General features: G+C 45.8%; 5 protein-coding genes across 9 annotated transcripts in view; 3 read left to right on the top strand and 2 right to left on the bottom strand.

The window, feature by feature from the left end:
* Nucleotides 1-1,592: 1,592 nt before the first annotated feature.
* LOC117902735 (DNA-directed RNA polymerase, mitochondrial) lies at nucleotides 1,593-6,447 on the bottom strand. Its single transcript, XM_034814310.1, has 8 exons — nucleotides 6,115-6,447; nucleotides 5,926-6,048; nucleotides 5,469-5,862; nucleotides 5,252-5,404; nucleotides 4,459-5,182; nucleotides 3,273-4,403; nucleotides 1,997-3,219; nucleotides 1,593-1,935 (listed from the first exon to the last, which is right to left on the bottom strand). Exons 1-8 carry the CDS (start codon nucleotides 6,284-6,286, stop codon nucleotides 1,806-1,808), a joined length of 4,050 nt encoding a protein of 1,349 aa, XP_034670201.1. The 5' UTR covers nucleotides 6,287-6,447; the 3' UTR covers nucleotides 1,593-1,805.
* Nucleotides 6,448-7,010: 563 nt separating this feature from the next.
* Nucleotides 7,011-10,996, top strand: LOC117902749. The gene is made up of 8 exons (XM_034814336.1): nucleotides 7,011-7,396; nucleotides 7,441-8,233; nucleotides 8,283-8,764; nucleotides 8,819-9,013; nucleotides 9,502-9,641; nucleotides 9,699-10,200; nucleotides 10,262-10,678; nucleotides 10,736-10,996. The coding sequence occupies exons 1-8, from the start codon at nucleotides 7,031-7,033 to the stop codon at nucleotides 10,865-10,867; spliced, it is 3,027 nt and encodes a 1,008-aa protein (XP_034670227.1). The 5' UTR covers nucleotides 7,011-7,030; the 3' UTR covers nucleotides 10,868-10,996.
* A 140-nt stretch (nucleotides 10,997-11,136) lies between these two features.
* On the top strand, nucleotides 11,137-12,832 carry LOC117902747. Its single transcript, XM_034814333.1, has 4 exons — nucleotides 11,137-11,355; nucleotides 11,412-11,709; nucleotides 11,767-11,973; nucleotides 12,032-12,832. The coding sequence occupies exons 1-4, from the start codon at nucleotides 11,173-11,175 to the stop codon at nucleotides 12,154-12,156; spliced, it is 813 nt and encodes a 270-aa protein (XP_034670224.1). The 5' UTR covers nucleotides 11,137-11,172; the 3' UTR covers nucleotides 12,157-12,832.
* Nucleotides 11,189-26,589, bottom strand: LOC117902746 (protein pinocchio). 3 transcript variants are annotated; one of them, XM_034814330.1, is made up of 6 exons: nucleotides 26,286-26,517; nucleotides 15,237-15,312; nucleotides 14,271-14,520; nucleotides 13,994-14,201; nucleotides 13,855-13,864; nucleotides 11,189-11,201 (listed from the first exon to the last, which is right to left on the bottom strand). In XM_034814330.1, exons 1-4 carry the CDS (start codon nucleotides 26,374-26,376, stop codon nucleotides 13,995-13,997), a joined length of 624 nt encoding a protein of 207 aa, XP_034670221.1. In that variant the 5' UTR covers nucleotides 26,377-26,517; the 3' UTR covers nucleotides 11,189-11,201; nucleotides 13,855-13,864; nucleotide 13,994. The 3 variants fall into 3 exon arrangements, with proteins under 3 accessions (XP_034670221.1, XP_034670222.1, XP_034670223.1); XM_034814331.1 differs by lacking the exon at nucleotides 11,189-11,201 and having other exon boundaries at nucleotides 13,113-14,201; nucleotides 26,286-26,589; XM_034814332.1 differs by lacking the exons at nucleotides 11,189-11,201; nucleotides 26,286-26,517 and adding an exon at nucleotides 16,621-17,088 and having other exon boundaries at nucleotides 13,113-14,201.
* The window catches only part of LOC117902742 (sialin), a 26,055-nt gene continuing 21,734 nt past the window's right edge, over nucleotides 23,530-27,850 (top strand). Inside the window, exon 1 of one of the 3 annotated variants that reach the window (XM_034814323.1) lies at nucleotides 23,530-23,540. The gene's annotated coding sequence lies outside the window, so the exon portion shown is untranslated. Of the gene's footprint in view, nucleotides 23,545-26,810; nucleotides 26,821-27,850 lie in introns of those variants that run through there. The other 2 variants (XM_034814322.1, XM_034814321.1) reach the window with 2 other exon arrangements.

The raw sequence follows: 27,850 nt of genomic DNA, 5'->3' as shown, positions 1-27,850 counted from the left end.
GCCGAGCAAACAGAAAAATACTTTTGTGGGAGATTCTCGTGGCGCGGGTGGCGGATTTCAATTTCGAATTGGCTGCATTTTGCGGTTCTGTTACATATCACACCTTCTTCACACACCCATCATTCCATCAATCCCATTCCCGTTACCCCTCCGACAGACCGCATCCATCAGCACCGCACGAGAGATGCTTGTACGTGAATGATACCAGATGATAAAAAGCTAATCAAGCAGCTGGCTTTATTGTTGTTACGGGGCTGTTACCTTTTTCTAGTCGGTGATCCACATAAAATTCTCTCTCAGCCACTGATACCAAACAGATTTATGGTTGTGCCAATGCCGTTGCCGTTGCAGATGCGTTGCCGAATCCGAGTCGAATGCACAGATGCCGAATGCAGAATGCGCGTTGTTTGCGTGAACAATTTTCGAATGGAAATGCCGCCGTTGTAACGTTCTCGCCACATGAATTGAAACTGAACGAACGCGAGCGAGCGAGCAAGCACACGAGCCCGAGCCCCAAATGAGAGCAGCCCCAAGAAGAAAGCCGACGACGACGGCAGCAACGACGCGCTGCCGGTCGCCGCCGGTAGCAGCAGCAGCCAGAGAGCTGCTCCCCAGCAGCAACGTCGCGTCGCGAGGGGAAGTCAATGTGGGGGCGCATGTAAAAGGAAGAGTGAAAAGAGAGTGGGCGTGACACAGTGCCAAAGACCACAACAACACAAGTGCGCGCTCGAAAAAGTGAATGAGTGAAAACGAAAGCAGTGCAAAGCGGTTCGTTTGGCGGAGCTTCAATTGGCGAAGCAGTTCATGAGGGATTCCCCAGGAATTAATATCAATAAAAATCAATTAAAATAATGAATTAAATAATTATTTCAATAATATTTCCTTTTCCTCTGTTTAAACTATTTCTTTTCACCCTTTCATTTCCAACTATTGGCAGATTTTTCTGCAATTTTAATTGAACAATCATTACGTGTAGTCCCACACACACACCCACATGCCACACAAAACGCACAAATTGCTTCGAACGCATTGAGAACCCAAAACACAAACCAATTAAATGCCATGGGAAATGAATTGAAATGGCATTGGATAAACACAGAATAATGTACATTCAGAGACTAATGTACATGTAGTTTGGTTTCGGTTTTATTCGCATCGGATGCGTGCGTGTAATTAAAATTCCAAATGCGATTCTGTTCAGTGTTAATGAAAATCAAATAAATTTGACTTGTTTAAGTTAATTTAATAGAAAGAAAAGTTTATTTGTTGGGCCTGAAAAGGGAGAACTGTTGCAGAAAGAAAAACGATACAACAAAATTTAAAACTTGCACAAATTTCAGTTTTTAGGGGCTTAAAATAAATATCAAGAATACTCAGTGTCATATTCTGGTCTATATTGAAGATAAATTGCTGAAAAATCGGAATACTAAGGATGTGTATGAGTACTCTGAAGCACAACGTACAGCTAAAGAGATCCAAAAAGAACGCCACAATTAATCCTACCATCCCCACGATTAACCACATTTAAACTCGAAATTCTTTTTATAAAACAATGTTCCATTAACAATTAATAAGCATCATTTTAATCAGCATTTTTCACACAAAAAGTTTATGTAATAAACGTTTACAAAATCACATTTGGCATCGATCTTGTTGTTGGTTTTTTCCTTGTTTTTTGGTATCGAAGGCCGAATTGTTCAACAAATTAAATAGCAACTATTGCAACTAGTGTAAAAGCTAATGAATTAAATTAAAATTAGGCACTGTCGTTTGTTTGTTTTGTGTAGCTGCTGTGGGGAACAATTCTAGCTGAAGAAGTAGATCGAATCGAGTACGTTGCTCAGCTCAAAGTCGCCCTTTTGGGGCAGTTGCTTCAGGGTGCGATTCAGCTGGCGCTTGGAGAGATCCTCCGTAGAGCCATCGTTGGTAAAGTCACTGAAAGAGAGGAGAGAATATAAATAATAGCTAGAAATATTTATAGCGAGTCAAAACTCACTTGTCTTTAAAGCTGTAAGTGTGACGCATAAACTCCGAGAGCTGCTCGAGTATTGGCTGCGAGTGCAGGGCCACAAACTGCTCGCGGCAGCTGCGATTCAGCTCGGGCACGGTGCACGCATGCGTCCAGAAACAGTCGTGCACGGACACGAAAGTAATGCCCTGCCGCTCGCAGTGCAGCGACGTGAGCATCATGTGCGACGAGTCCAGCGAGTGAATAAAGTTGGGCGGAAAGGCGTTCTTCTGCTTGAGAATGTTCGGACGCTCGTACATGTCCATGGACATGTTGGCATTAACCCTCAGTCCGGTGCGGGAAGTGTGTTTGATCTCCTGCCGATTGTATGGCTGCACGACGGGCAGTCCCAGCGGTGTGATCCACTCGACGTTCTGGCTGCACACGCCCGAAATGAGGCGCGCACACTCGGTGAACCAGTCTTGGATCTCTCGCGTCGAGGTGAACATCTCGCGCAGACTCTCGAATGTTTTGGTCGTGAGGTAAGTGGATGCCGGCCACACCCAGTCCTTGGGGAAGTCATCAATGTCCTTCAGCTGTCTCGCTATTTGCAGCCGCGCACCGTAACGAGTGACACCATAGACGGTAGTCATCACCGTCTGTTTGATCACCTTGCGGCGCACAAAGCCAGCGAGTGCCTCCGCCACATGCAGTCCATTTTGGGCATCACTTTTTCGACTGCGTTCCACCAGCGTGGCCACAGCGCTGTACACATCCTGCGGTATGGCGGAAGGTGAGAGGTTCACGCTGTGGGCACCCGCTTTGTCGCGTCCCAAGGCCGCATAATGCTGCAGTCCGTTGCACGAGCCATCCTGATGTATGGGAAAGCGACTCATGTAGGCAGCTGGATCCGGCGAACGATGCACATTGGCAATCTCCATGCAGCAGCCCAGCGTTTGCCAGGGCGTATCCGACTTGGCCCACCACATGCGGCCCGTGAGTGGGTTATCTGCAGAGTCTAGGATATCCTCCATGATCTCCTCCGCGTACAGCAGACGCTCGCGCACCGAGTCGCGCTTCTTGAGGCCCGTCAGATTGATGCAGTGCAGCTTGAGCCAGCTAAAACCATCGACGCCTAAAGGTTGGGCTTGGTCAAAGATGAGCATGGAGCGCGCGAGATCCGAGCCCAAATGGTTGAGATGCGGCGGCACAGGATAGACGCGTCCACGAAAGTCCATGTTGTGCGGCAGCCAAAAGACTTTGTCGCGGTACTGCAAGGGAAAGAAATAGAAACAAAGAACTAGCTGGATGACCATTTACTTACATGTTGCGCCAGGGATAATCTATAGAGCGCATCACACCACAGACTGTACATCTCCGCCTTCTTCCTGCGATGTCCGAGCTTCTCGCGAAATTGCTTGGCCAAATCCGCATTGGAGATGCCGCTGCCCTCGCTGTTTTTCTGTATGCTCGGCAGCGGTGGCAGTGAGCTCGGTGGCTGCGGCACATCCAGCTTGGCATTGCCACCGTTCTGGAACACCTCAACGATGACATCCAGCAGCTGTGTGTTCACGCGCCACGGCACGCTGGCCAGTTGGTTGAGCGAATCCAGCGCGGGGTAGAGATGCTGTGGATTTGCGGCCCTTATGCGATCCCATTGCTGTATGGCTTGGTGGGGCAGCCGAATCAGTTCGGATTTGTTCAGCAGATAGCCGCCATTGTGTGGCGTGCTCCAGGGCTGCGGCGGACACAGCATTGGCACCAGATTCGAGTCAAAGGTGAGCGTCTGCTGGCGCGAGGCGCGCAGCAGTCGGGAGAGCACTGGGTGCGGCTTCACCTCCTCCTTGACGAGGCGTCCCTGATTGCGGAAGAGCGTGTAGAAAGCGGGCAGCAGATTCTGTGTGGCGGTCTTTGATTTACTCTTCAGACGCATTATGTGCGGATCGATCTTGATGTCGCGCATCAGAATGTTGTACAGGAAACGACCAACGCCCGCCAGCACATTCGTGGGCCAAGGCACCTCGGGCAGATCCATGCTGGGTCCAGTCTCACGCTGCTCGTGCACCAGTCGCTGCCAGGCCTGACGCGAGTTGTCTTGGCTCTTGCCACTGTCCCAGAGATCGCAATACGAGCTGTAGATCTCGCCAATCTTCTCCAGCGTGCCGTTGTGCTTCTTCTGTTCGATTTGATAGCGTTGCTGCACCTTCTCGCCCAGCTCCTTGTACAGCTGCCCCACAGTGGGACTGAAAGTCTCCGAGCCTTCCGCCAGTTTGTACAGCTCCTTGATGAGTATGTCCGCAAAGTGCGAGGAGTCCAAGGCTTTCAGATATGTGTAATAGTTCATGTAGCCATGCGGCTTGAAGCGCACTTGAGCGCGCAGCGTGTTGAGGTCCCGCACAATGGCCGTGGAGATTTGTTTGCGCCAACTTTGCTCCAGTTCTTTGAGTCGTTCGCGCTGGAAAGGCATGCAAATTGTAGCGGAAATCCATAGAAATCTTCTCTTTACTTACGCATTTCTCGGAGTTGGCAAACTCTTTGGTTTTTTCGATGGATTGGATGGTTATGCAGCCGTCTAGCTCCACTTTCAGCTGCTCTCGTGCCAGCTGCTCCAGCTGCTCCTTGCTATACCCCCGCTTTGAGTTCATTATGGCATAGTCCTCAGTCTCCTTTGTCTCGTTCAAATGATTCAACAGCTCATTGTCGTAGCCCAGCTGCGGCGGCACATAAACGGGCGTGAAATCCGGACGTATGCGACGTATCGCATCCAGCGCAATGTCACGCTGATCGGCCACAAACTTGGACTTGTCCATAATTTGATTTAAAGAGAAGCCTTCCGCCTCCGCTTGGGCTATGTACTGGCGGAGGATCTGCTCGTTCTCTGCGTCTGGCTCTAGGCGACCCAAACACTCGAAGATGGCGGCATAAGTTTGCTCATTGAAGCTCAGGCCATCCTCCTCGAGCAGCTTAAAGGTGTCCTCGAAGCGTTCGAACGAACCCTTGCCCGCATAGCCATGCAGCAGAATGTTGTACAGGTCAATGGTGAGCAGTCCCTCGGTCAGACGCGGACTCGTGCTCTTCTTGATGCGACTGCGATAGGCAATGATGGTGGACAGCGCGCGACTCAGCATGTTGGCGGAGACACAGACATTCAGATAGGTGTGCAGATTGATTTGCAATGCGCGCTGCCTGCCCAGGCGCTCCTGTTCCTCATTCACATGATATTTGGACTTGAATCTGGCAAAAACGGAGTGGGAAGAAGCCATCAATAAATGTGGAATATAGGTTAAGGGTGCTTCCGCCTACCTCTTCTTGGACTTTGCTGTCACTGCATTCGCATTGGGCACCACCACCGCTGTCACAGCGGGTTTTCCCTTGTCCAAAGGATTGATGTAGGGTTCTATGGCCTCAAAGGGATCCACAGCTTCCAGCTCCTCCACTTGCTTGGCTGCAGCGAGGCTAAAGGAAACACACGAAATCGTTTAGCACTTCATTAGCCATTGTCCCCCTGCCCTGGACTCACCCGAACTCCGCTTCCTGCTGCTCATTTCCCATGCTCTCAATGATGTCCCGAAAGTTGTGAAAACTCTTCAGAATATTCTGCACCTCTTCGGGATTCGCTATGATCTGTTTGGTGTACTCATCCTTGCCAAAGAACAGCATGGGTCGATCATCGTAGATGCCCGACTCCAAAATGGAACCATCCAGCGCCTCCATGTCGATTTTTTGATACTCCACGGGCTGCCGTTGGGCCGCTGACTCCAGGCTGCCTTTGCTGCTCTTCTTTAGGCCGCGTTTCTCCTCCCGCGCACGCTTCTCCAGTATTTGCTGTTGCGTTTTTTGTATGAACTCGGCAAGCTTCTTGGACTTGAGGCGTTTGACGCGCGACTTGCGTTCGCTGGCGGTGAGCTCAGTGACTGGAGGGGCGAAAATATTTGTTTAAATTTGAATTTTGTGCACTTTTTGTGGCCTAAACTTACCCTCCAGCAGCTCCACATACTTGGCATAGCGTGGCTTTCGCACGCGCTTCTTCTTGCCCTGCGTCTGGGCGTCCGTCTGTGTCGGTGCTGTGGTCTGTGGCCGTGCGAATGGCGTTGCAGTGACTGTAATACAAAGGATACAAAGTAATTGGTGGTCTGAGCCGCAGCACATGTTAGTCGTTTACTCACTTGCCGGCATTTGGCGGTATAGCATTTGATAATACTGCTGATAATGTACGAAATTCTGCGACGCAGAACTACCGCCGCAATCGCAGCATGCCGTTGTGGTGGCGGCCGTCGGTGGCACTCGGAGCACCTTGTGCATGGCCGCGGCACGATTTGCGCTTAGCAAACGATACATTTTGGTTTGTTGCTGCTACGTGTTGAGCACAAAACAGTTGACACTCGTGTAACGCATTCAATTCATGCAGTTTTCCACAATTTTCACACAGTATAATTGCATAATAGACAACAGAAACTAGACCAAAATGTTGTTCATCGCTTTCACGTGCGGCCGCTGAACAGCTGACGGGGAGAAATATACTTAAATATACCAAAAATATACTGAGAAGAAAATCGAAACTTAGCCCGTTCAGCACCGCTATATTTCAACAGGTGAACACGTTGGGGTAAACCGCGGAAAATAGAATTATGTGTATGTGCTCCTTGTAACGCTTTTAGCTACAAAAATACTTGATTAATTATCTCTTACTTGAACAGCTCTAAAATATTTAAAGTATCACAGTGTGCGTAAGTTGAAAAACTGGTCGACAATGGGTTAATCTTTGTCTGCCCAAAAACAGTAATCAAATTTCTCGATTTTGATGTTCGGCTTCATATTAATAGTAAGCTAAGACTCTCAGCTCTGAATATATAATTTAATTCGATTGATAAATCGATTTCCCGCAAGATTGGCTAGTTTTCAGTACTGTCGTCTAATTGGATTGTCTACAAAATAAGGTTTTAACTAAAAAGGTCAACACACGAGGGTGTGTTTTCCAACACCGAGTCACAGCAACTGTGCAAGTACCCCCACCCTGGTTGAACACTTTGAACTGTTTGCTGTTGATTTTCCCGTTAGAATTAAAACACAATTTAATGAAAAATGCCACCAAAACAACAAGCGAGCACGCGCAAAAGCATCGAATCGTTGGAATCTGATGCCTCTGTCCATCCAGAGCCGCCAAATGTGTTTTTGTATATTCAACTGGCAGGGATATGCCTCAAGAGCCTGCCCATCACGATCCATCCGTTGGAGTTGCACCTACAGCAGGGCGACAGTTTGATCATCAAGTGCGCGGAGCAACACAACACTGACGGCGTTATACGGCAGAGCGAGTTCGATGCGAGGCCCACGTTCACATTGATCTTTCAGCAGGACAATTTGGAGCGCATTAACCATGCGGCCGACAATCCGCTGCTCATTCGGTTGTACATGCGAGAGAGCGAGTCATCGGAGCTGCAGGAGGAGGTGGAGGAGGAGGAGGGGGAGGAGGAGGGGGAGGAGGAGGGGAGGAGGAGCCCGGCCAGGGTTTTTCAGCGTCGAGCAGTTTGGAGCAATCTGACACTGAGCGCGAGGAGCTAAATTATTATCCCGTAAAGGAGGAGCTGGTGCTGCTTTGCGTTGGATATTTGGATGTGATTAAACTTTTTGGACATCATCGCAGCATGATCAAGGAGTGTCTCTACCTCTACCCACTGCCCAATGTGCCCAATGAGCTGCGCACCACCGTGCACACCGAGTGGGACCTCTACACACTGCTGCCCATAGCCAAGGAGCTGACGTTCACCAACATGGCCTTCATAACGTTTGAGTCCATCTATAATCTGAAGGAGGAGTACCTGCTGGATGTGTCCTCCATGTGGCTAAGGATTAGCTTTCGCTCCAAGCAGCCCAATGAGCGGAAAGAGCACCAAATGATTCCCCTCTGTGAGTTTGTGGACCTGGAACAGGCCTGCATAGGCAAGCAGTACGTGTACCACGTGTTTGAGTCCTTCCGCAAGACCATTCCAGAGCACAGGACGACCGGCCTGAAGTCCACCATGGAGGTGGAAATGCACAAAATCTTCTCACAGCTGTCCCTGTCCGAGGGCATGGAGGTGGACTTTGGCGTGATTGACATCGCCTTCGATGAGGCAATCGTTTGCAATGGCTTCCATCGCTATATACTCACCAAGGAGCTGTCGGATAAGCTCTCCAATGCCATAATCTATCAGCAGTATGACCTGGCAGTGGAAGTTTTCCAGGCAAACTCCCAACGAGTGTTTTATGGCATACTAGATCCATCCATAATGGTGTTTCCAGGCGGTAAGCAAACACTTCTCAGTGGAAACTTTTTTAAACTTTCCATTTCCAGTTCAAACAATGCGCTTTGCCGTCAAGCTGGACTACGTGGGCAAGCGCAAGTCCCGCCAAGCCAAGCGACAGACCATCGTCAGCATTCAGAGTCAGCGCAGTGGCAAGAGCGAGGCCTCGCACATGATGCCCACATTTGCCATTGTCAAGCTGTGTCTGCTCGCGCCCATCAGCGCCATTTATCAGGAGTTGAAAGTCTTTCGCGAGAGCTTCATCAGCCAGAACCGTTTGCTCTTCTGCGAACAGTCGTACAAGGAGCCCAAGCCGCTCGATCTACCGGAGATACAGCGCGAATCTTATGCACGTTTTGACAATTTTATACGCGAAACGATTACCTATATTGTGAACAAGAATGTCAAAGCGTTGGAGGATCGCAAGTCGCACTTTTGCTGCGATATTCACAATCTGACAAACATTCTGCTGAAGCTGGTGGGCAGCGATTTTAATACGCGCACACCCACCAAAACTAATGTGGAGTTTAAGGTGTGTAACTGCAACTGCTAGAGGATCATTTAAGAGTTTTTTCTTGCCCCCTAGAACCTCTGCGCCGCGGCCTACAATGAGCTGGAGCATCGTATCTATCGTATAATGAACAAAGTCGAAGCAGAGGGCTTTGAGAATTTCGTTGTGCATCCACAAATACAAATGGATCAAATTATTGATCATTTGAATGCGATCAAGCTGCTGCATGCTGTCAAGGATGATCGCATGGCCAAGTTTGTGCTGGAGAAGGTAAAGTGATTCGTGAGATTTCGGTGTTTCGGGGAAGCTAAACACAGAGAAATGAGTGTCACGGTTTCGGACTCACCCAAAGCTAATTGTGGCTGCTCTTGCACTCATTTGTAATTATACTACATGATGCACACATCAAAACCTTGGAAAAATGAGTCCCAAAACATTCGTCAACAAATGCTCCCCCATTCCTTTATCATTAAACTCCCACGGCGTCACTTTTGTCACCTTCTTTTTTTGATCAAACGTTTCCTAAAAAGCTTACAAATGATTCACAAACATTTTGCTTGCTAATTTGATTAGAACTTCCCTTTCCTTTCCGGCTATCAGTTATGAATCGTAACAGAAACGGAAGTAAGCGTTCAATCATTGATAAAAGTGACTATTATTGAGTGTTTTTTAGGCGGAAATTCATTGACTAAATGTGGAAAATTACTTAGCGTAAAGACCTGCCTTAAGTCACTTTCTTTTGCGCTTTTTTTTTGCAGGCTACCAAGGAAAAATCCAACGATGAGCGTTTAAATTTCTTTATGGTCATCGCGCACATGGAACGTCTCGAGTATGCGGAGGCCAAAGCTTACTTCAGCTCGCACAGCTATCGAGTGCCCGAAAGCTATGAATATTTTGCGTAAGTTTTGTATACATATCTTATCAAACCTGCCTGACATCACCTAATCTTCCGCAGCGACTGGATCAAGCTCTACATCAGCTACCTGGACACCCGCGAGGATCCTCAAGCGGCAGCCAACAGCACCGAGTGCCTGATGCGCAGTCTTATACGCTTCTCGAAAGCAAATCCCTTACAGCATGATGGTTGGATCTTGCTCTATTGCTACTACAAGAAATTCAACTACGAGCCAGGCTGTGCCTATGCCCGCTGGCATTTCGAGGAGCAGCTCAAGCAGGGCCGCTCGGGCTCCTCCACTGCACCCTACAGCATGTGGGGCATCTTCTTGAGCATTTATCCAGAGTTCACCACGACACGCGGCTCAATATTCTTTGAGGTTTTCCGCATATTCGTGCGTTTGGGGCTGTATGAGTTTGCTCAAGTTGTCTTCGCGGTGGTGGAGAATCAATGCTCTGAGGCAAATCGTTATTTGATCAACACACAGCTGAAAATATTGCTCAAACAATTGGATGAGAAGTTCGTTGTACGCAGTTTTAGCTACGGGAATGATGAGAAAATGGTGAGTGCTACGACTCCCCACTCTTTCCTCTCTCTGTTGATATTTTCCCTGCCTTTTCCAGGCCGCTTTGAACGCCCAACTCAATGGCAATGTGGAGTATTATCGTGGCAATTTGGAGCAGGCTGCCAGCTTCTATGCTTTGACTCTACAGCTTCCTGTTATCGATGAGAATGAGCGAGATTATTTTGTGGTTAGCAAACTTCGTTTGGGTTACATTGCCTACGAAACGTGCGACTACCAAAAGGTCATTGATTCGCTCAACTTTCCATACATTGGCAAGCTGCTGCCCATGGTCTCCAGCTACCTGATGGGCAAGGCCTACTACAAGCTGAACAAACTCGAGTTGGCTTTGGCGTGTTTTGCCAGCTGCACCAAGCTGCAGAATCATGTGCCCAGCATTTGGGGCTTCCTGGCGCTCATCAACCTACGTCTGGGTGAGAACTTTAAGGCCTTGGAGTGCTGGAAATATGCCAAGATTGTGGGTAGATGCAGCGCCTGTCCAAGCTGAAATTTAAGCTGAGTTTTCCTCCCCCAGGATCCGCTTGTCGCCATCGATGATGAGATGATCTTTGAGGAGCTGTCAGCCATTGACTGCGACTCCATTGACTTGTACATCGATGCGCCCGGCCCCAACACCGAGGTATCCTTTAGGGACAAAGAACGCTGAGTCCATGAGTCGCCTTTTTGTGTATTTTATTTTACATAAATCTGTGAAAAAGTTTCCTCTCTGCTGGCTTGGCACCAATTCTGATTAAAGTGGGTGGAAGGTCGGTCCTCATTTGTAGTTGTTTAGCCATCGCCGTGCAGCTTGTTGACACAAGGTAATGAGAGAGACAGGATAGCCGCAATTTGCTTACACAAGACACACAGATACTCGTACACCCACACTCAGAGGACGTTGGACAGTTGCATTTTTCCTATGCTTTTTATAGCCTACTTTGGTGGCTGCCTGCCTTCAGTCTGCAGCCAAGCATGTCGCATGGTGGAGGTGTTGGCGGGGTCTTTGCCGCCGCAGCGCTTAAGGACTTGGGGGAGAAGCCAGCGGCTAGCGTGGCCAGCAGCACAGCGTTGGCTATCCGAAACTCCACGATTATAGCACATCGCTTGAGCATTTATTTGCCGCAGCTGCTGCTGCCATCGAGGGATCCACAGAAGGTAGGCAGTTGCTGCTCATTGTTAGCCATAATAAATCTTTCCTTTCTCTGCCTTAGCTCATCACCGAAATCAACTGCAGCGTGGCACAGTTCCGTGAGCTGTTGATCTTCATTGGACAGTCGCGTGACTCGCCGGAGTTGCGCGAGAAGATACGAAAACTCAGACGCAGCTGCCTGGATGCCTGCAAGCACACGGCCCATTTGATTACCCCACAGCCACGTCACTGTCTGGGCAGTCCCAGCGAGCGCATGCACCTCACATTGCTCTACAATCTCTCTCAGTTGTTCCATCACGAGCTGGTCAAGAGTCATCGTTTGATACAGTTGGTGCCGCTCGATATGACCGAATATTATGGTGGGCAAGCTTTCGCTGCCAAGTTTTCTTCTGTTTAAATTGTGTTTCCCCCTGCAGCTCCCTCGCGCACTGCACCCTCGAATCTGGGCAATGTCATTAGTCAAATTTTGTTGTGCAAGCAAATCAATCCGGACTTTCAGCAGGAGGAACTCTGCAGCATTGCCAAGGACTCGCAGGAGCTGAGCGAGCTTCTGGATGAGCTGCAGGCGCACATGCCACTGCAGGAGGCAACGCCTGAGGTGGAGTACGTGCAGACCAAGAAATGTGAGTGCTGTTAAGAGCTTTACTGAGTTCCCCCCTTGTTGATAAACTTCTCCTGCAGCTGGCACTAGTTTGGTGTCCCTCAACACACCCATTTGGTATGCGCGCCAGCGTCGCCGCAGCTGCAAGAGTCGCAGTCGCAGCCTCTGCTGTTGCCTCAACTCATCACATGGCAAAAGTTATTAAGCGGAAATGATAACTTACAGTGCAAAAAACAGTCCCCAAGATAAGATTCTAGCAGATAGAAGGCCAAAGTTCTTGGAATAGTCCCTCCAGCGAGTAGCGAGTAATCTGAGCGAGTAATCTAGATACAAAAAGTGTAATTACGAGGCAGTGGTAGTGATAAAAACTTACTTCCCAGAAACGTTAATAAAGCCAAAGTGGGACACCGCAAAAGTTGCCTCCAAGGCACAATAACAAACGATTAAGAGTGTCAACCGATTAATGATCAAAACCAGAAATACTTACAAAACGAGAGTGGAGTGGAGGTGAGACACATAATGATGAAATCTGAAAGCTGCTGCGACAAAGGGCGATAAATTTTGAGCGTGAAATCAGGCTAAATCCCCCCAAAACCCTTTATAGCGTTTGTCATATATTTTTCGCGTTAATCCGCTGAGTGTCAGATTGTTTGCTGTGGAACTTAGCGGCACCCCCAGCAGCTGGTTTGATTATATTTGTGGCTTACAGTTCACTTGGAAGATGATGACTTGGCGCCACAAATGGCACCTGATTCTCGGCAAGATGATAATGGATAGATGCCTGGCAACAGTGGAAGTGTAAACCAAACAAAAGGAGTTTTGTTTTTTAGATTTTTTCGCATAGCTTAAGTATATTTTCTTTTAATTTTAAAAAATATGCCTTTGTCTTTTTACACACAAACATATCTCTACATTAAAAATACATCTAAATATATATTCATATGTGTATATATTGTATGCTGTTTGACATATATATATATAAGGTATATAATGTGTATATAGTTGGTAGTTATTGTATATATATTTAGTTACTTTAGGTGTAAATTTCTTCTAGATGTGTGTCATATGGATTTTCACAGAAAATCTTCAACTTTTGTTTTGAGTAATGCTTTTTTTTCTGTTAGTTGTTTCCCATGTGCGTTTCTCTATGCTTTTTTGCTCTTATGTTGCTTTACGCTTTCGCTTTTCCCCTTGGGCGAGAGAGAGAGAGAGTGTGAGGGCGCCAGAGAGTTACTTTTGTTTGAGCATTAAATGGAAGTTAAGATTCTTTTCTTTTCTTTTGTTTCGTTACGGAATGCACCATCAATATTTGGGGTTTCTTTTGATTTCCTTTGATCTGTGCCTCGTACCACAAAAGCAACAACGCAACAATCTCTCGATTGGCTCTATACTCGCTGCTGCTCTCGCTACTCTTCTCGCTTCTGTGTGTTTCCGTATACAAAGTATTATTATCCCAACGCTATCAACATTAGTTATAGATTTAGTTATAGCTATTCGTATAGCTTTAGCTATAGTTAGACATTTGTTTCTTGCTACTTCTTATTAAATTCACTATTTGTTCACGTTTCTTTCTGGCCCTAATATCACCGTTATCACTGCCTTTTGCCGAACGAACTTGGCTTAAAAGTCTAAGCAGAAAGAAGAAGTCTTTTCCTGGTGCTGGTCATGTGTGCTAAAGAAACGTTTAACAAAAGAACTTAGCTAATCACACAACGAAGAAACCGAAGCAAAACGAACAAAATACAACAAAAAATATTAATCATAGAAATGAAAATGAAAAGAGAATTCTCAAACGCGACAGCAACAATAAAAAAAAACTAACAACTAAAAGGCTTAGCAATTAAGCCCTAAATTACGGGTGAGAGACGGTGTGTGGTGGTGTGGTGTGTGGAGGTGGAACCACGGCGCCCAACAATGGTGCCGGTGCCGCGGGGCTGCCGTCAGCTAACTGCTATCTGGATGAATGAGTGTGTGCGGGTGTGTCTTAGTTGGTTTAGGCGGTGCTGCTGCAGTCTGGCTGTTATTGGAGGAACTCTGTTGGCTCTAGGTGCGAGCACTTTTGCTCGCCGAGGAGGTGGACAGCTGTTCCAGACGGGAGCACAGCTCCTGAGCCAAGCGCAGCTGATTCGCCGCAGCGGCGGCACACGATGTGCCAGCGCCAGCACCAACAACGGGCATTTGGACGCCAGACCCGGCCTCCGGATAGCTAATGCACACGCCCACCCAGCGGGCTTGACTGCAGGCATGGGACTGCAAAAGAGAAAGAGAGAGTCTGTTAGTTGATTGCTTATTTTTTCGTGGAATTTCTTTACTACTCACCATGGCAAAATCACGTTTCCACTGTACACCGCACTGGCCGTCGCACAGGGGGCAGGGACGCTCCAGGCTGTAGCCACCGCACTCGCTGCAATCCAACGAGACGTGGTCATCTGTCCAGGAAACGCCGCAGGTGAAGCAGGAGCCCATATGCTGTCGCAACTCCTCAATGGTCATCACATTGTCCATGCTTATCTCCAGGGGACTTCCCACTAGATCTGGCAACGATGCGGACAAACCAAGATTGTGATGCCTAAAACAACGAGAGGAGAGAGGGAGAGGGAAATTCGTGATTAGCTCAGAGTCATGACAAATCGTCAGGCAGCCGTGACCTTGCTTGGTGGGCGGCGGTGGAGGTGGCATGCGCTAGCAGGCGTGATTATGATAATGAGTAGCGTGGTGTGGGACGCAGAGAGAGACAGAGAGATTGTGGATGATTGAACCAAATGGCAACTGTACACAGACGACAGCGACGCCGGCGAGACTTTCGCTCGATCATGTGAGCGGCATGACGGCGGCAACTTGCGTTTTGCTTTTGTTTTTTTTTTCGGGAGCGACAAAAGATAATGGCTACCAATACAGAAGTGCCTCACAAAAGGTGTGACTACTACGACTGCGACTGCGACTAATGCTACCGCTGCTGCCCCTCTTTCATTAATGGGCCAAAGTCGTGGCCATAAATATATACTGCAGTTGTTGCTATTTCTATTGTTGTAGTTGTACTCTGCACCCTAACCGGCGGGCGACTGTGTGTGAAGCATGATAAGATTGCAAAAATCATGAATGAGTAGTAGCCCCAACCTTACATTTGGCTGGCCTCTGGCCAGGGCCCTGACATTGTTTACACATAAAATTGGCTAAAATACGCATAAAATAAATGCGATGAAACGGAAGCGCTATTCCAGCAATACAAAGTGAATCATTGTGTATGGAGATGATCGTGTCTTGTGTCTATATTTATATACTTACGATAGGGGACTGCAAATGTCGGCGATCTGGGGACCATGTACGCTGGCAATAGACATGTTGGATGCTGCTGTTGGCACTGCAATGGAAAGAAGTAGAAGAAATCAAGTCAATACAGAAAGTTCAACAATTGTAACAAGGTGAGATCGTGTGGGGGTCATTCTGCAGGTAAATACACCCCGAACAGACACAGCCACTACCCGAAGGTAAACGAGCTTGTCGTGCAGGTGCGTGGTGCGTGTGTGCGCGTGTGTGAAATACTTGAAATGTCAGAGGCAAGACTTGCAATGACAGTTTTCAATTCGTGCACAACTGTACCTTCTTGTCTTCTTGTATACATTCAAATATTGATCAAATACAAATCGAACGACATTCTTGGCTTAAAAATTAACAACTATTGAGCCATAGGAGTGGGGATTGGGCATTGGTGTGGGTAATGCATGGAGCAGGGGGCTAAAAACCGCTCAAATCCGGTTAAAAGCACCATAAACAGCCAACGGAGGCCGCAGATCTGTGTTGTTGAATGCGTCATCCGATGTATAGTTTTAATTGCTTCGGATATGGGGGCGCCGCACAATTAAACAACTTTAATGTGCGAATTATTTGGAATTGCACGAAATCTTGTGTTGTGTGGTGTGGGGGCAAGGGCTGGGGGCAGCACAAACTTGTCTACGAATTTGGCAAAGTTGCAAAACAAAAATACAATATATGCAGAGAGAGATCCTCCACCTCCGCCTGCTCAGGCACATGACTGCCGCCTGCGTCTGGCCTGGCAGCATCATAAATTTATTTTGCGTTGTTATGCGGCGACCATCCGTGTTCTATATATAACTTTGGATCGTATGTGAAAGTATAATCAAGAGGCGAATGGTGGGCTAAAATTAAAACGCCCCAAAAGCCAACATGCAGCATTGCAACAGAGAGGAGAAGACAGAGGCGAAAGAAAGAGAGGCCGAGGCAAGGCAAGGCAAATCGAGGCCTGGTGCAACTGGTTCATGCACTCGCTAACTGCAATTTCGCCTGGGTTTGCGTGCCAGCTAATGCTGCGGCGACAAAAACGTCGCAAAAAAAAACAACGAAAATTGCTGTAATTTATCCGAACGAATGCGGCAGCCATGCCATGCCATGCTATGTATCTCTGGCGGCTCTGACACTCGGCCCCTTGCCTCTTTGCCACGGCACAACTAGTTGCATTTAATTTGATTTTATTTATTTATAGAAGGGCACTCACACAGGCGCATAAAAAAACAGGCAGACAGACGTACAGACACGACACATAGATATACAGCTACAAACGAGAGATGAATGTACGAAAGCGGGAGAGGGTCGGGGGTCTGGGGTCTGCTGTTCGTTGTTGTTGATTTATTTTAGGCACGGAAATACTTACATTGTTGTATTTTTACAAAAATTGTTGAACGCTTGTTCTGCTTTTTATTTATTCTGCGCTATTAATAAATCCAAATTGGGATTTTGGTCGCAGTTGCTGTTGTTTTGTTTTGTTGTAGTTGTTTTTTGTTGTAGTTTTGTATTGTTGTTTTGGCCTTGCGTAAGCCACAACAAATCAAATTATCTTTTATAATTGCTTGTAAACGAACAGTAACCGTTTTAGTTATTGTTTTGTGTTGTTTTAAGTAACTTTTCACACGCGATGTTGACAGTTAACTTGTGGAAATGCACTGCAATTATTATTCAGTGTTCAGTGTTCAGTTGTTCATCGAGTTGATATCCAAACAATAACGAAAGTTTTTGATACAGCGCACTTTTATAGTTGGGCTTCCGCTGAGACAAACGGAATTGATTTTTTCTGGAAAGCCAAAGACCAAGTGGCATGCACTACCGAAGCGGTTGGGTGGAATCGAATGAACGCGCTGGCCTGACTTCGCCTCGCTTTTATAGCCCAACACTCAATTTGCTGAGAGAGCGCACAGCAATGAGGCGGATGAGAGAGAGAGAGCGAGCGGGCGAGCGCGCACGCAAAGTGATATTGCGGATGACAAAGCAAAGCTAACGAACTGAACTTGCCAAGCTTCTCACACACAACGAAACCAAACACACACACGCATGCACACACTCATCAAATTCGTAATAAACGGTATGGCAGCAGGGGGGGTTAAATCACAGCAAAATTCCAAAAACAAAAGTCAGATGCTGACCAAATTAGCGGTAGTTGGCAACAGCGGAGAGCGGCGAGCAAGCAAGCAAGTGTGTGTGTGTGAGAGGAGATAACAAAGCAAAACAGAGAGAGATAGAGAGCGAGCAAAGTCAAACGGCAAGGGGGAATACACTTACAGCCTTACAGCTCTGCTGCATTTTTTTTACACCCTATCTGCCACCTTCCACTGCATTATCAGAGATACTCTTACATGGAAATACCAACGTAAACGAAACATTGACCGGACGGACACTAGTACATTGACTAAATGTAATCGCCGCCGGGGTTCTTGACGTAGAAAAGACAGCGGAACAGCAACAGCTTGGCAACCGTCAGAGCGAAGCACCCTCGTCGACCCGTCAACGGACGCATTTCATTTGAATAACAAATCATTTATTCTTTGACAGGTAGAGCGCCGGACAAGGGCAGGGACCACGTACCATCGAACAGTGGTCAGTGGACAGGAATGAGCAGGTGGTAAATAAACTAAAGAGAGATGAATAGAGCGGTGCAAAAACCGATTCGGTACAGGTAAACCCACCATCTTGTTTCTTTGGAAATCGCGAGCAAGAGAGAGCGAGAGAGAGCATGTCGCTCATAAACATGTTTTACGCCAATGCTTCGCTTATCAATTTGCCCTAATCTTATCGTTGGGACCTACGGGGGGAGTGGTTCAAGCGCGTGGCAGACTTCCCCAGCGTTTTTCCCACTTTCGGCTTGCAAAGTGTAACGGTTAAACTTCTCATTATATACGATCCAAGGCGATTCCACCGACAGAATGGAAATTTTTTCGCTAACGTTGGCATGCTAATGGGAGGCAACAAAAAAAATTCGCATTTTGCCAAGTGCCGCAACAGAGTAAGAGAGTCGCGCGTCGCCTCGCATGGTGGAAGCTCAAATTTCGCCAGACAAACGAAAAGGGAGCGCAGCACCCAAAGCCGAAAGCTCAAAGCTCCAAACCCTGAACCCCCGCCGAACCGAACACAAGCCGAACCCCAAAAGCAAAGCGAGATCCCCAAGGCGACCCTCGTCCAAATTAATGCAATTTCAGCGTCGGCAATTTGTGACGATGAGAAACCCAACCGACGGTCAACCATAAAAACTACATGCCGACTATACTATGTAGCACAAACACATACATATGCATGTGTACGGGTAGCATATATTATAAACAATTAATGTTTATTTAGAAAGCAAGAACGGCAACCATCCCCTTGACCGTCATATGCCCCCTCCGACGGTAGCGTCTCGATCGGCTCGTTCCATGAGGAAGCCCTCGGAACCGGGGCACACTTTTGCGACTGGCATTCAACTTTGCAGTCCACGGCGCAATTTCATGCAGGGGGAAGAGACGAGGATGGAGCTGAAATCGAGGGACCATTGTCATTTGAGAAGGTCGCACGGCAATTGTGCTTTGGGACATACTCTCACCTCATCACATCTCGTCTCATCTCGGACGTAATTGCGTCAGAAAACGTGGAGGATATTAGTCCGAAAATAACAATATTTAAACAGTATTTTGCCAACCTTTTGAAAACTTATTAAGAGGCCCACGATTGCAGCTCGTGCGTGTGTGTATTTTTATACTCTTCCTGAAGACACCTCAAAAGAGAGGCAGAGAGGGTGACAGTTTCCGCCCCATTGTTAAGTCTTCTACTACTCCAGTCTATCTTTTACAATACATTTCCAAACCGGATGATCTACGAATATGCCAAAAAAAAAGTTCCTGAAAAAAGATTGTTATTGTATATTTTACGTATCTTATCGCTTGATTTACAAGTCTGCCGTGGCGCTATATCAATCTTGCTAATAGATTGGATATCATAAATATCATTTTATTGCGCGCAATTCCTAAAATATTTATTATATTGAAAACTTTCAAACAGAAATTCCGGCAAAGCAAAATGTTTATTTATAATGCGGTCAAATGGTGTTGTGGGATTTTCTATATTTTCAAATTCTAAATATACAAAAACACAAAATAGCGATGCAAATACAAATGTATAAATATATTTTCCAGTTTAATTCCAAGCTGATAAAGTGGGGCTACTGAGGGGTTTCCCTCTTGGACTGTGTTGTTTTGTTACTACGAATATTTGGGATTTTTTGATTGATCCTGAAATTTGTAGGTGACTTTTTTTTTGGTATAGTTATCTATTTTATGGAACTTTAAAGCTCTTTAGACATTTTTTCAAAGTTTTTTATAGAATGTTGTTCATAGATTTGAAGCTCTGTAGTTATCTCTTCAGAAAGAGGATAGGACGTATGTATGTTGGTTCCATGAAAAATGTCACAAAAAACCAAAAGAATTATGCAATACCTTTCTTTCCAATCGCTACTCTTCCTACTTGTAAAACCGACTTTAACTCTTCAACTAAGCAAATGATTTGCCACTTGACCAATCAACACTCCGCCAGCTACCATACGTAATGCATTTATCAGTCAGTCTCAGCAACTGCCATTAAGCCATAGAGTATTCAAGTTTCCGTTGTGCAAATATAGTTTGTTTTTTGTTTTGTTTGCCAATATATAACTGAGATGATATTGTGCATAAATACAGTACAATATGCCCAATAACAATGTACAATTATTGCGTCGTCAAGTGCTGCTTAAAGACATGCGCTTCCTCTTTGGCACTGCCATTGAGAGCCAATGGAGGCTCAGATGGTGGCTCCAATGTTGGCTCTCAGACCGGCAGTGGCTCTGTTTTTTTGTGCCGCAGCTACGCAAATAAAGCTGCTCCTGACTGTACGGGGTGCTTGTGTCTGTTAATTATTGTTATGGCTGGTGTGTAAATAACAACATCGCTGGATGGATTGTCCATATACTCGTACCAATCAAATGCAAAAAACAAAAGGCGGCCCACAGGTGCTGACGTCAATTGCTGCGCGAGAGCAAATCAGGAACCAAAAGCTCAGCTTTTTGTTTTGAATTTGAGACACATTAAGGCCTCGACCAACTCTGATGATCATAAGACAGATTTGTGGGCGTGTGATTCATTTGTGGGGCTTTATGGGTGGAATCTACAGCCACATATAATGTGTAGCGCCGCACGCTGATCTGCTGCTCATCATCAGTATCATTATCATATCATCATGATCCAGCAGCCAGCAGCCAGCAGCCTCACATGGTAATGCTAATGAGTTGTGGCTCAAATAGCGACACAGAAACTCGTTTCGCGGGATTCCCTCGCACCCCAAAAAACAAACTGATTTTTCGGAATTTCAACCTGGCTTGGCTCTGTACTATGGAAAGCGTTTACTTAATTAATGGGGGAAAAGTACTCAGTACTCGGTACGTAAGTACTTGTGGGTAAACTGTCAAAATGGGGCGTGGCTCGTCTCGTCTCGTCTGTCTGTCGGCAGATTATTCCATTCCATTCGAACGAAAGTGAGTTCAAAGCTTCGCGGCATTTTGTTCTATAATCGCAGATAAGTGCACTAAGTGCTCTCTGTGGGATGTCTGAGAGATTTACGTGTTCTCAGGCCCAAACTGTTGACAAGGGCAATTAGAAGCGCGAGAAGTCGAACGACTGACCCTGAACTTTGGCCTCTCCCGCCACATTTCCATGCAAATGTTTTCTGTAAGAGTTCCGCCAGAGGAATTTACATACTGATGACTGATAAAATGCTATCTCAGCCCTTGGATATTGTAGTAGATCAATGGAGTTACGTATGACTGATATGAGACTGAGGCCCTGCCCCTGACTTAAAGGAAGGTTACAGCAGGTGGTGGCTTATATTTACTCTTATTGCATGACCCTCACCCGCTGCGCAATGTCGTTTGCTTGGGAGGGGAAACTGAATTGCATTCGTCACAGCAGCAATCTGTGTAACACGATCGTCAGCTATGATGAGTCGATCCCATAGATTCCATATTTACTTCCCATATTTTAAGTTATTAACATTTAATTGGAAGCGCATTAATATTAATAAAAACTTGTTCTATTCTATTCGGGAAGTTGGCTTCCACGAGTTTTAGTAGATCTCGTTCTATTGTGTATCACGATGACAGACACAAGTCATGACAGATGTTTTGGGATGATACAAATCTCATCGCAAAAGCAGATTAACATTTGCGAGCTGCCTTGCCAATGGATTAAAGTACAAGCACTAGATAATAAAAATAATAATATGATCATATAATCCATATCTTAGAAGCCTTGGTTAAAGCAATTCCTAGTCATAAAAAGTGCGCCAACACAATGGAAAACTTCCTCATACGCACAGTAAAGATTCCATATAGAATTTGAGATTATCAAAGCCGCATAAAACAATCAATCAATGGGCTAATAAAAGCATAAAGTGCCCACACTTCTAACACGAGGAATCCCACGAAATGTTCTGTCTAAAAGCTAACATTTTGTGGTTTCAACTGTACAAAGACTGAGTTAAGTTTTTGGCAAACAGAGATGTGAGCAAAACTCACGTAGTTTTTGTCTACTTTGAACCAATAGCAAACATGGACTTCCCGTACAATTAAATGCGTATTTCCCACATCTAAAATTCAAACAGGGAATCGTAATAGCAACAAACTTATTTAAATGTCAGACAAATTTAGTGGGAAAAAGGGAATTAAAGTGCCTGTACTTATGGGAAACTTTTTTGTGGGAAGCCAGAACCTAGAATTACCAGACTGATCGATAGTGGAATATTTTTGCATTGGAATTTCTGATGCAAAACCTAAACCGAACCCAGTGATCGCTGGTCCAAGGTATTTATTTTTTTTTTTTTGCTATTCTATTTCCACCGCAATCTCATGAATATGGCGCAAAATCGTGGTTTTTGCAAAAATCCCATTCAAGGCAAAGTGCGCAATGCAAATCAAAACTAGAACAGACCGGAGCAAGGGAGAGAGAGCGAACAGTGTGCCCAGCTGGGGTACGGCTGGGTGGCTCTGGGTACAGAGGGAATTTTGTGGTTTTGGCTTTGGCGTGCGTGCAATTAACACTTGTGGAAGTCTGGAAGGAACATCTAATTAGCGATTTGCATAATGCAACAGTTTGCTAATTACACGTGACAAGTGAGAGAGGGAGAGAAAGGGGCACACATGCTGTGGGTTTACTCCCCAGTGTTTTGTCACCATTTGATTCCTTGGAATTTGCGGATTTGTTTCAGTTTAATCTGGTTTGTTGCCTGCCATTTGTTCAATGAATTCATCGAAATGAACGGAGTTCATTAGTTGGTTGATTTTTAGCACACTTCTAACTAATAAAAGAACTAGTTTGATTAATTAACTGCTGTCCGAAATGTGTTCATTCAAGATTTTTGCTTATAAATGTTTAGAAAATGTCACCAGAAAGGGGAAACGTGCTGCAAATGGAACCTGAAAGCTGAATTAAGTTAGGCTCCACCTCTACTCGAACCACTTGTTTGCAGTGCTAATGGGAATTTACAGCAAGTTTTGTGTTTGTAAATCTAGTCAATAAAGTGGTGCGACCAACTAAATGACGTCGCAACTCTTGGCATCTTCGTCATCATCGCATTTGAATATCTTCATCATCATCGTGAGCAGCCGAAGTGCAAGAGCATAAGCAAAAGTGCAACAACAGCAGCAGCGTCAGAGAAGCGAGAGAAAAACGTCAGCAACAGCGACAACAGAATCAACAAGAGAGCAAGCTCAAGCAGGGGTCGAGCTTTTGATACTCTCGAAACCATGTGGTGACGGTAAATACACATGTAGCTACAACGGTTTACATCGACAACTATTCTCGTATGTTATAGTAATCCGATTATAGCGCTTACTCTCCAAGATTCTGCTTGTATTTTTATCTTTTGTATTTGTTTTCCCCCATACATTGTTGCAAACATCTGTTCAAACTATAAACAACCTTTTTGTATAGGGTATAATAACATCCCTGTTAGATTTGCGTCCGTACGAAACATTTGCCAAATGTAAACAGACGCGCACGCGAGCGAGAGCGTGAGAGAGCGCAATGGAAGTACGTTGACATTTACCGGTTTAAACCGATTACTACCCGTTGAACGGTGTCGTTGTTGTCACTTCCATTCGCCAAGGGTTCTCTCTCTCACTCTCTCTCTCTATGTGTGTGTTAAAATTGTAAATTAATAAAAAGAATAAAGAACAATGAATGAATGAATGAAACGGAATTGGAATTGAAATCAATCCTCTAAAGAGCACACACACAAACACACGCACACAAGTGCAGAGGTAGTGTCGGGCCTCTTCTCAGTTGCAGCCAAGACACGTTCCAGTGCAAAGCGGCGCCAACCGCTGACGCTGACGATTTGCACACGTTCCGTCGCTGGTTTTAGAAGGGTTACGTTACTGCTACGTTGCGTTACGCTATGCAATGGATTAACGAAGAGGTTATAACCAGTTGCGATCTAAGCAAATCGGTTAGCGGCCGATCTTTAGTTGCCATAAACTGATGTCACCTCGAGTCTGGATACGCTTTGGCTTTCCCAGAGAAATGTTATTGATATTTGACTTCCATAGAAATGAGATGCGAATGCGGTGGGGGCTTAGAGTTCGAGAGAACTGAGATTAATGTTGATCCCATGAGTACACAGAGGAATTGTTACTTCCTAAATAACAATACTCATTTAATTCCTTTAATTGCCAGACTCCAGACTGGGAATTTAGAGGCTTTCCATCACGCCACCGAAATGACAGCTGGCGGCGGCGAGGTGGCGTCTGTCCCGATCCCGATTCCGATTCCTCTGTACCTGAATTCCAGCCACAGCCACGCGTCTCCACCGCCCTATCGGTTTTCTATGTCATGTTCCAGCGGAGGGGCTGTTGGCTGGGCTGGCTGCTGCGCAATAAGAGGCGAGGCGGTAGGGGTTGGCGGTACTTATCAGCCAGAGACGAGACGAGAGGGGCCACCACTCCATACAAATTAAACAAGGCGCGAATGGGCTGCGCGTGGCGTTCCGTATGGTCTCGACTATAATGAGCATGGGAACATAAAAACAGACAGCGGCTGGTGCAGGGAGGGGGCAGAGGTTCCACGGCGCATTGCGAAATCCAAAATGGATTTATTTTTAAAATACAACAAAAGGAAAAAAAAAATTGTCACTACGTTTGTCGCTTCAATAAGCATTTTTGTGTGCAAGCGAAAATGTTTATGCAATCAGCTTTATGCATTTTACATGGGAGCTGCGAGCTGGGAGCTACTACTGTTTGGATTCTGAGTGCATCACCCAGAGTGGGGTACAGAGAGCTGTGTACCGTCAGCTCCATTCAAAAGCTGTATATTTAATATTAAGTAAGAGTGCGCTGAGGATGAGTCAATGCGGGGGTACTGTGCGGCTAGATAAGGTGGAAGAGTGATCAGTTAAGATAAGACAACAATTCCACGACATCCATTACGATAAGTGATATAATGTACTACTACAATATCTTAGAAAATGACTCATGGGAATCTCTAAAGGAAAACGAAACTAATTTCACTTGTTCCTAAAAGGGGATAAATCATTCTGAACTTGTTCAATTGATCGGAAACGTAATGAACTTATGTGCACTGACAGATTTTGATTCCGAGGTTCAATTGAACCCAGAATTCATATGCGCAACTCTAGCCACGCGAAGCACCTTTCAAATGGTCTGATGCAATATGGTAATCATCTGAAAATAGACAGAGATTCTCATGATCCATCGCATATATGCGATGATGATGATGATTGTGGGGGGCGCTCTCTGGCAAGGGGTTGCATAAGTGGGAATGTCGTTACTTTTTGCTTTATTTCCTTTAGTTCCTCAATGAAGCTATATGTAGATTGGGTTGGCAAATAGTTTCCTTTACCAATTTTGGCATTATATCCTGCTCATGGTCATGGTCACACCACACCACCTTTAATGAGCGACACGTGCCGTGCCTCCATAATATTATGCACTCATAAAAAACAACTCACGCTAGCCATCAACCAATTGTTATTGTGCCCCAAAAAATAATACATAATAATGAAAATATTCCACTCTCATGAAATGACATCGTGCAGCGGACCTTATCCCCAAAACGATTACTAATATTTGCCCATTCTTTTGGCACCCGCTCCGCCATGATACACAAACAGAGGGCAAACGCGAGAGAGGCCTGTCCAGTTCGATCCGGGACTGGAGCTGAGAGTCACATGATAAACGCGTGAATTTCGCCAATTCTTGCTGACAAGCGAAACGTGTGAATAGGCCGCCTCGCACGCTTCGCTTCGCTTATAAGGCGGCTAATCAGATCGCAGATAAACAAGCAGACAAAACAATTAGTTAAACAATATTGGGGCGAGCGACAGTTTTTTGCAGTAGCACCTAAATGATGGATGGACATGGGATGGGACATGTTCGATGGATATTGCTTCTAAAAACAGACCCAAATTGGTCTAAATTTATGGCGAATCGATTTAAAGACAGAGTGCGGCTGCCGCGGCTATTGACAAGGCTTAATATAACTTGTATAATTGATGGCCATATTGCCATTTGGCATTATATACGGCCATTATCAGGGCACGAAGTGCTCTGCCACTCAGCGATAAACTAGACTATGGCCCGGCAATTGGCATTAATAAAAGTGTACAGCGGTTTCCGCTCGATCCGACAAAAGCCTAATGCCTTGCACTGCCCGGCCCGGCCCGGCCCTGCATTCCTGCCTGAAGTGGGACAAACAAAGGGGCCAATCCAGAGACATCTATTGGATTGCTGACTGCCAAGTGCTGTGCTGTCACAGTGGGAAAACCGCACTGTTGATAAGGCACTGCAGCTGCTGGTGCAAAGGTGCGGTTTGGACATGACAAACACAAAAAAACAAAAAGTTTTCCCCGACGAACTAGTTCAGGGGTTTGGCGCCCGACTCCCTTGCCTTAGCTAATCGTAAATAACAGAGATTACAGTGATGTGTAGACTATAAATACAGTGGTGGGAGCTAATTATAGTCATATATTTACCTATAAAATTCAAATTACTCAGCGCAACGGCACAGCTGCTGGTGGCGGTTGTCAGCTTATCAATGACAGACGTGCCAACGCCGCCGGTCATGTTACAAAAGTCCGGATCATCCACGTCAAAGATGATGCCGTCTTCCCACTCGGTGACAATGTGCGAGGACCTCGTCTGTTGCTGCACCAGGGAATGGTTGCTAGTGTTGGTGTTGGAACGATTTACCTCCCGGCCGCTGTTGCTATTGCTTCTGCTCCTGTTGTTGTAGCTATTATTGCCAAACGAGTTGTTGTTGCCGCTGCCCGTTTTCATCTGTTGGCCAAGAGAGTTTCCAATTAATGGGTAGAACAATGGAATAATGGGTGTACGTGATGCTATGCAAATGCCAAACGTCACACGTGGCGCATATGCAAGCAGAAAGCTATGGCATGGCCAATGGTAAAGCAGTGTATGGAAGAGGTGGGGGGTAATGCAGATGACGATGATGGTAATGAAGTGTAGATTGGCAGGAGGCACAGCTGTTGCTGCAACACACACACACACTGATACAAACTCAAGCAGATATTTGCAACACCATTGACAGCTAAATATGCAAAAATCAATAGATGCAGATGCATTATTTAGGTGAAGGCTGCATTGTTGTGTGTTTTGCGTGGGTGCTCTGTGTGTGTGTGTGCTGCGTGGGTGCTCTATGTGCGTGTGTGCTGCGTGGGCGCTCTGTGTGTGTGTGTGTGTGTTTGGTTTTTGTTTGGCGCTTTCCATGTGTGCACTTGCCCTGCTCCTTGTGTAGGTGTTTTTGCGGGAATTTGCTAATCATAGCATTAACCATGCCTTTAACTTACGTTTCTCAAAGCAACTGCAGCGTGGGAATGTCTAATAATTGTAATTGTAAATAAGAAGTGCCAACAGCAAGATTTTAAGTTAATTTTTTAATTTATTAGCAAAATAGCTGGCAAGCAGTGTGACCGCGGACTTATCGACAAAATATACCGTGTGACCATCAGAAATATACCGAGATGTAAGGTAACTACACATTTTCTACATTTCAACATATTGGCCCCTCTGGTACACATGCTGCGAATGTACAGCAGCATGCTGCGAAAGTTAGCAGCACTCTTCCCCAACATTTGGCACGCAATAAGAAACATTTAGTACCCTTGGAGGGTTGGATATTCTCGAATTGAGGACATTTTGGAAATCTCAGACTCCAATTAATGCAAAAACATTCCATCTGTATTGGGAAGCCACCTCAACGAAAATTTGCATGTATCTATTTTTTGCGAGAATGTATCTAGATCGGTATATGGCACATCTTTATATACATCGAATACATATGATAAGATTAAAAGTCTAGGGCAAAGTCATTGTTTTATTAGGTATAGCAAATAGGGTACACAAGTGCCCATACTATTCTATACCATCGGTTGGCCAGCAACAAATGGTCAAATCACGCAACATTCCATTCCCACCGACCTAACTTCTAATGCAAATATTTTAACCCTATTTTGCAATCAATCTAATAAAGATAAGTCATGAAATCAGCAAAACTTGTTAGCAATTGACTGATGATTCG

The sequence above is a fragment of the Drosophila subobscura genome, chromosome U, assembly GCF_008121235.1.
Source record: "Drosophila subobscura isolate 14011-0131.10 chromosome U, UCBerk_Dsub_1.0, whole genome shotgun sequence".
Taxonomy (NCBI): domain Eukaryota; kingdom Metazoa; phylum Arthropoda; class Insecta; order Diptera; family Drosophilidae; genus Drosophila; species Drosophila subobscura.
Note: the sequence above shows the minus strand (reverse complement) of the source record. Positions and strands in the feature narration are given on the sequence as shown.

Bases quoted from the DNA above. Each gene is read 5' to 3' on its own strand.
- LOC117902735 (XM_034814310.1), bottom strand. From the start codon at position 6,286: ATGTATCGTTTGCTAAGCGCAAATCGTGCCGCGGCCATGCACAAGGTG. The intron at 4,404-4,458 runs GTAAGTAAAGAG...ATGCCTTTCCAG, and splicing joins TTGCCAACTCCGAGAAATGC to CGCGAACGACTCAAAGAACT. The intron at 1,936-1,996 runs GTGAGTTTTGAC...CCTCTCTTTCAG, and splicing joins ACTTACAGCTTTAAAGACAA to TGACTTTACCAACGATGGCT.
- LOC117902749 (XM_034814336.1), top strand. From the start codon at position 7,031: ATGCCACCAAAACAACAAGCGAGCACGCGCAAAAGCATCGAATCGTTG. The intron at 8,234-8,282 runs GTAAGCAAACAC...TTCCATTTCCAG, and splicing joins CATAATGGTGTTTCCAGGCG to TTCAAACAATGCGCTTTGCC. The intron at 9,642-9,698 runs GTAAGTTTTGTA...AATCTTCCGCAG, and splicing joins GAAAGCTATGAATATTTTGC to CGACTGGATCAAGCTCTACA.
- LOC117902747 (XM_034814333.1), top strand. From the start codon at position 11,173: ATGTCGCATGGTGGAGGTGTTGGCGGGGTCTTTGCCGCCGCAGCGCTT. The intron at 11,356-11,411 runs GTAGGCAGTTGC...TCTCTGCCTTAG, and splicing joins CATCGAGGGATCCACAGAAG to CTCATCACCGAAATCAACTG. The intron at 11,974-12,031 runs GTGAGTGCTGTT...CTTCTCCTGCAG, and splicing joins GTACGTGCAGACCAAGAAAT to CTGGCACTAGTTTGGTGTCC.
- LOC117902746 (XM_034814331.1), bottom strand. From the start codon at position 26,589: ATGAAAACGGGCAGCGGCAACAACAACTCGTTTGGCAATAATAGCTAC. The intron at 14,521-15,236 runs GTAAGTATATAA...TCGTTGTTTTAG, and splicing joins GACATTTGCAGTCCCCTATC to GCATCACAATCTTGGTTTGT. The intron at 14,202-14,270 runs GTGAGTAGTAAA...TCTCTTTTGCAG, and splicing joins GGAAACGTGATTTTGCCATG to TCCCATGCCTGCAGTCAAGC.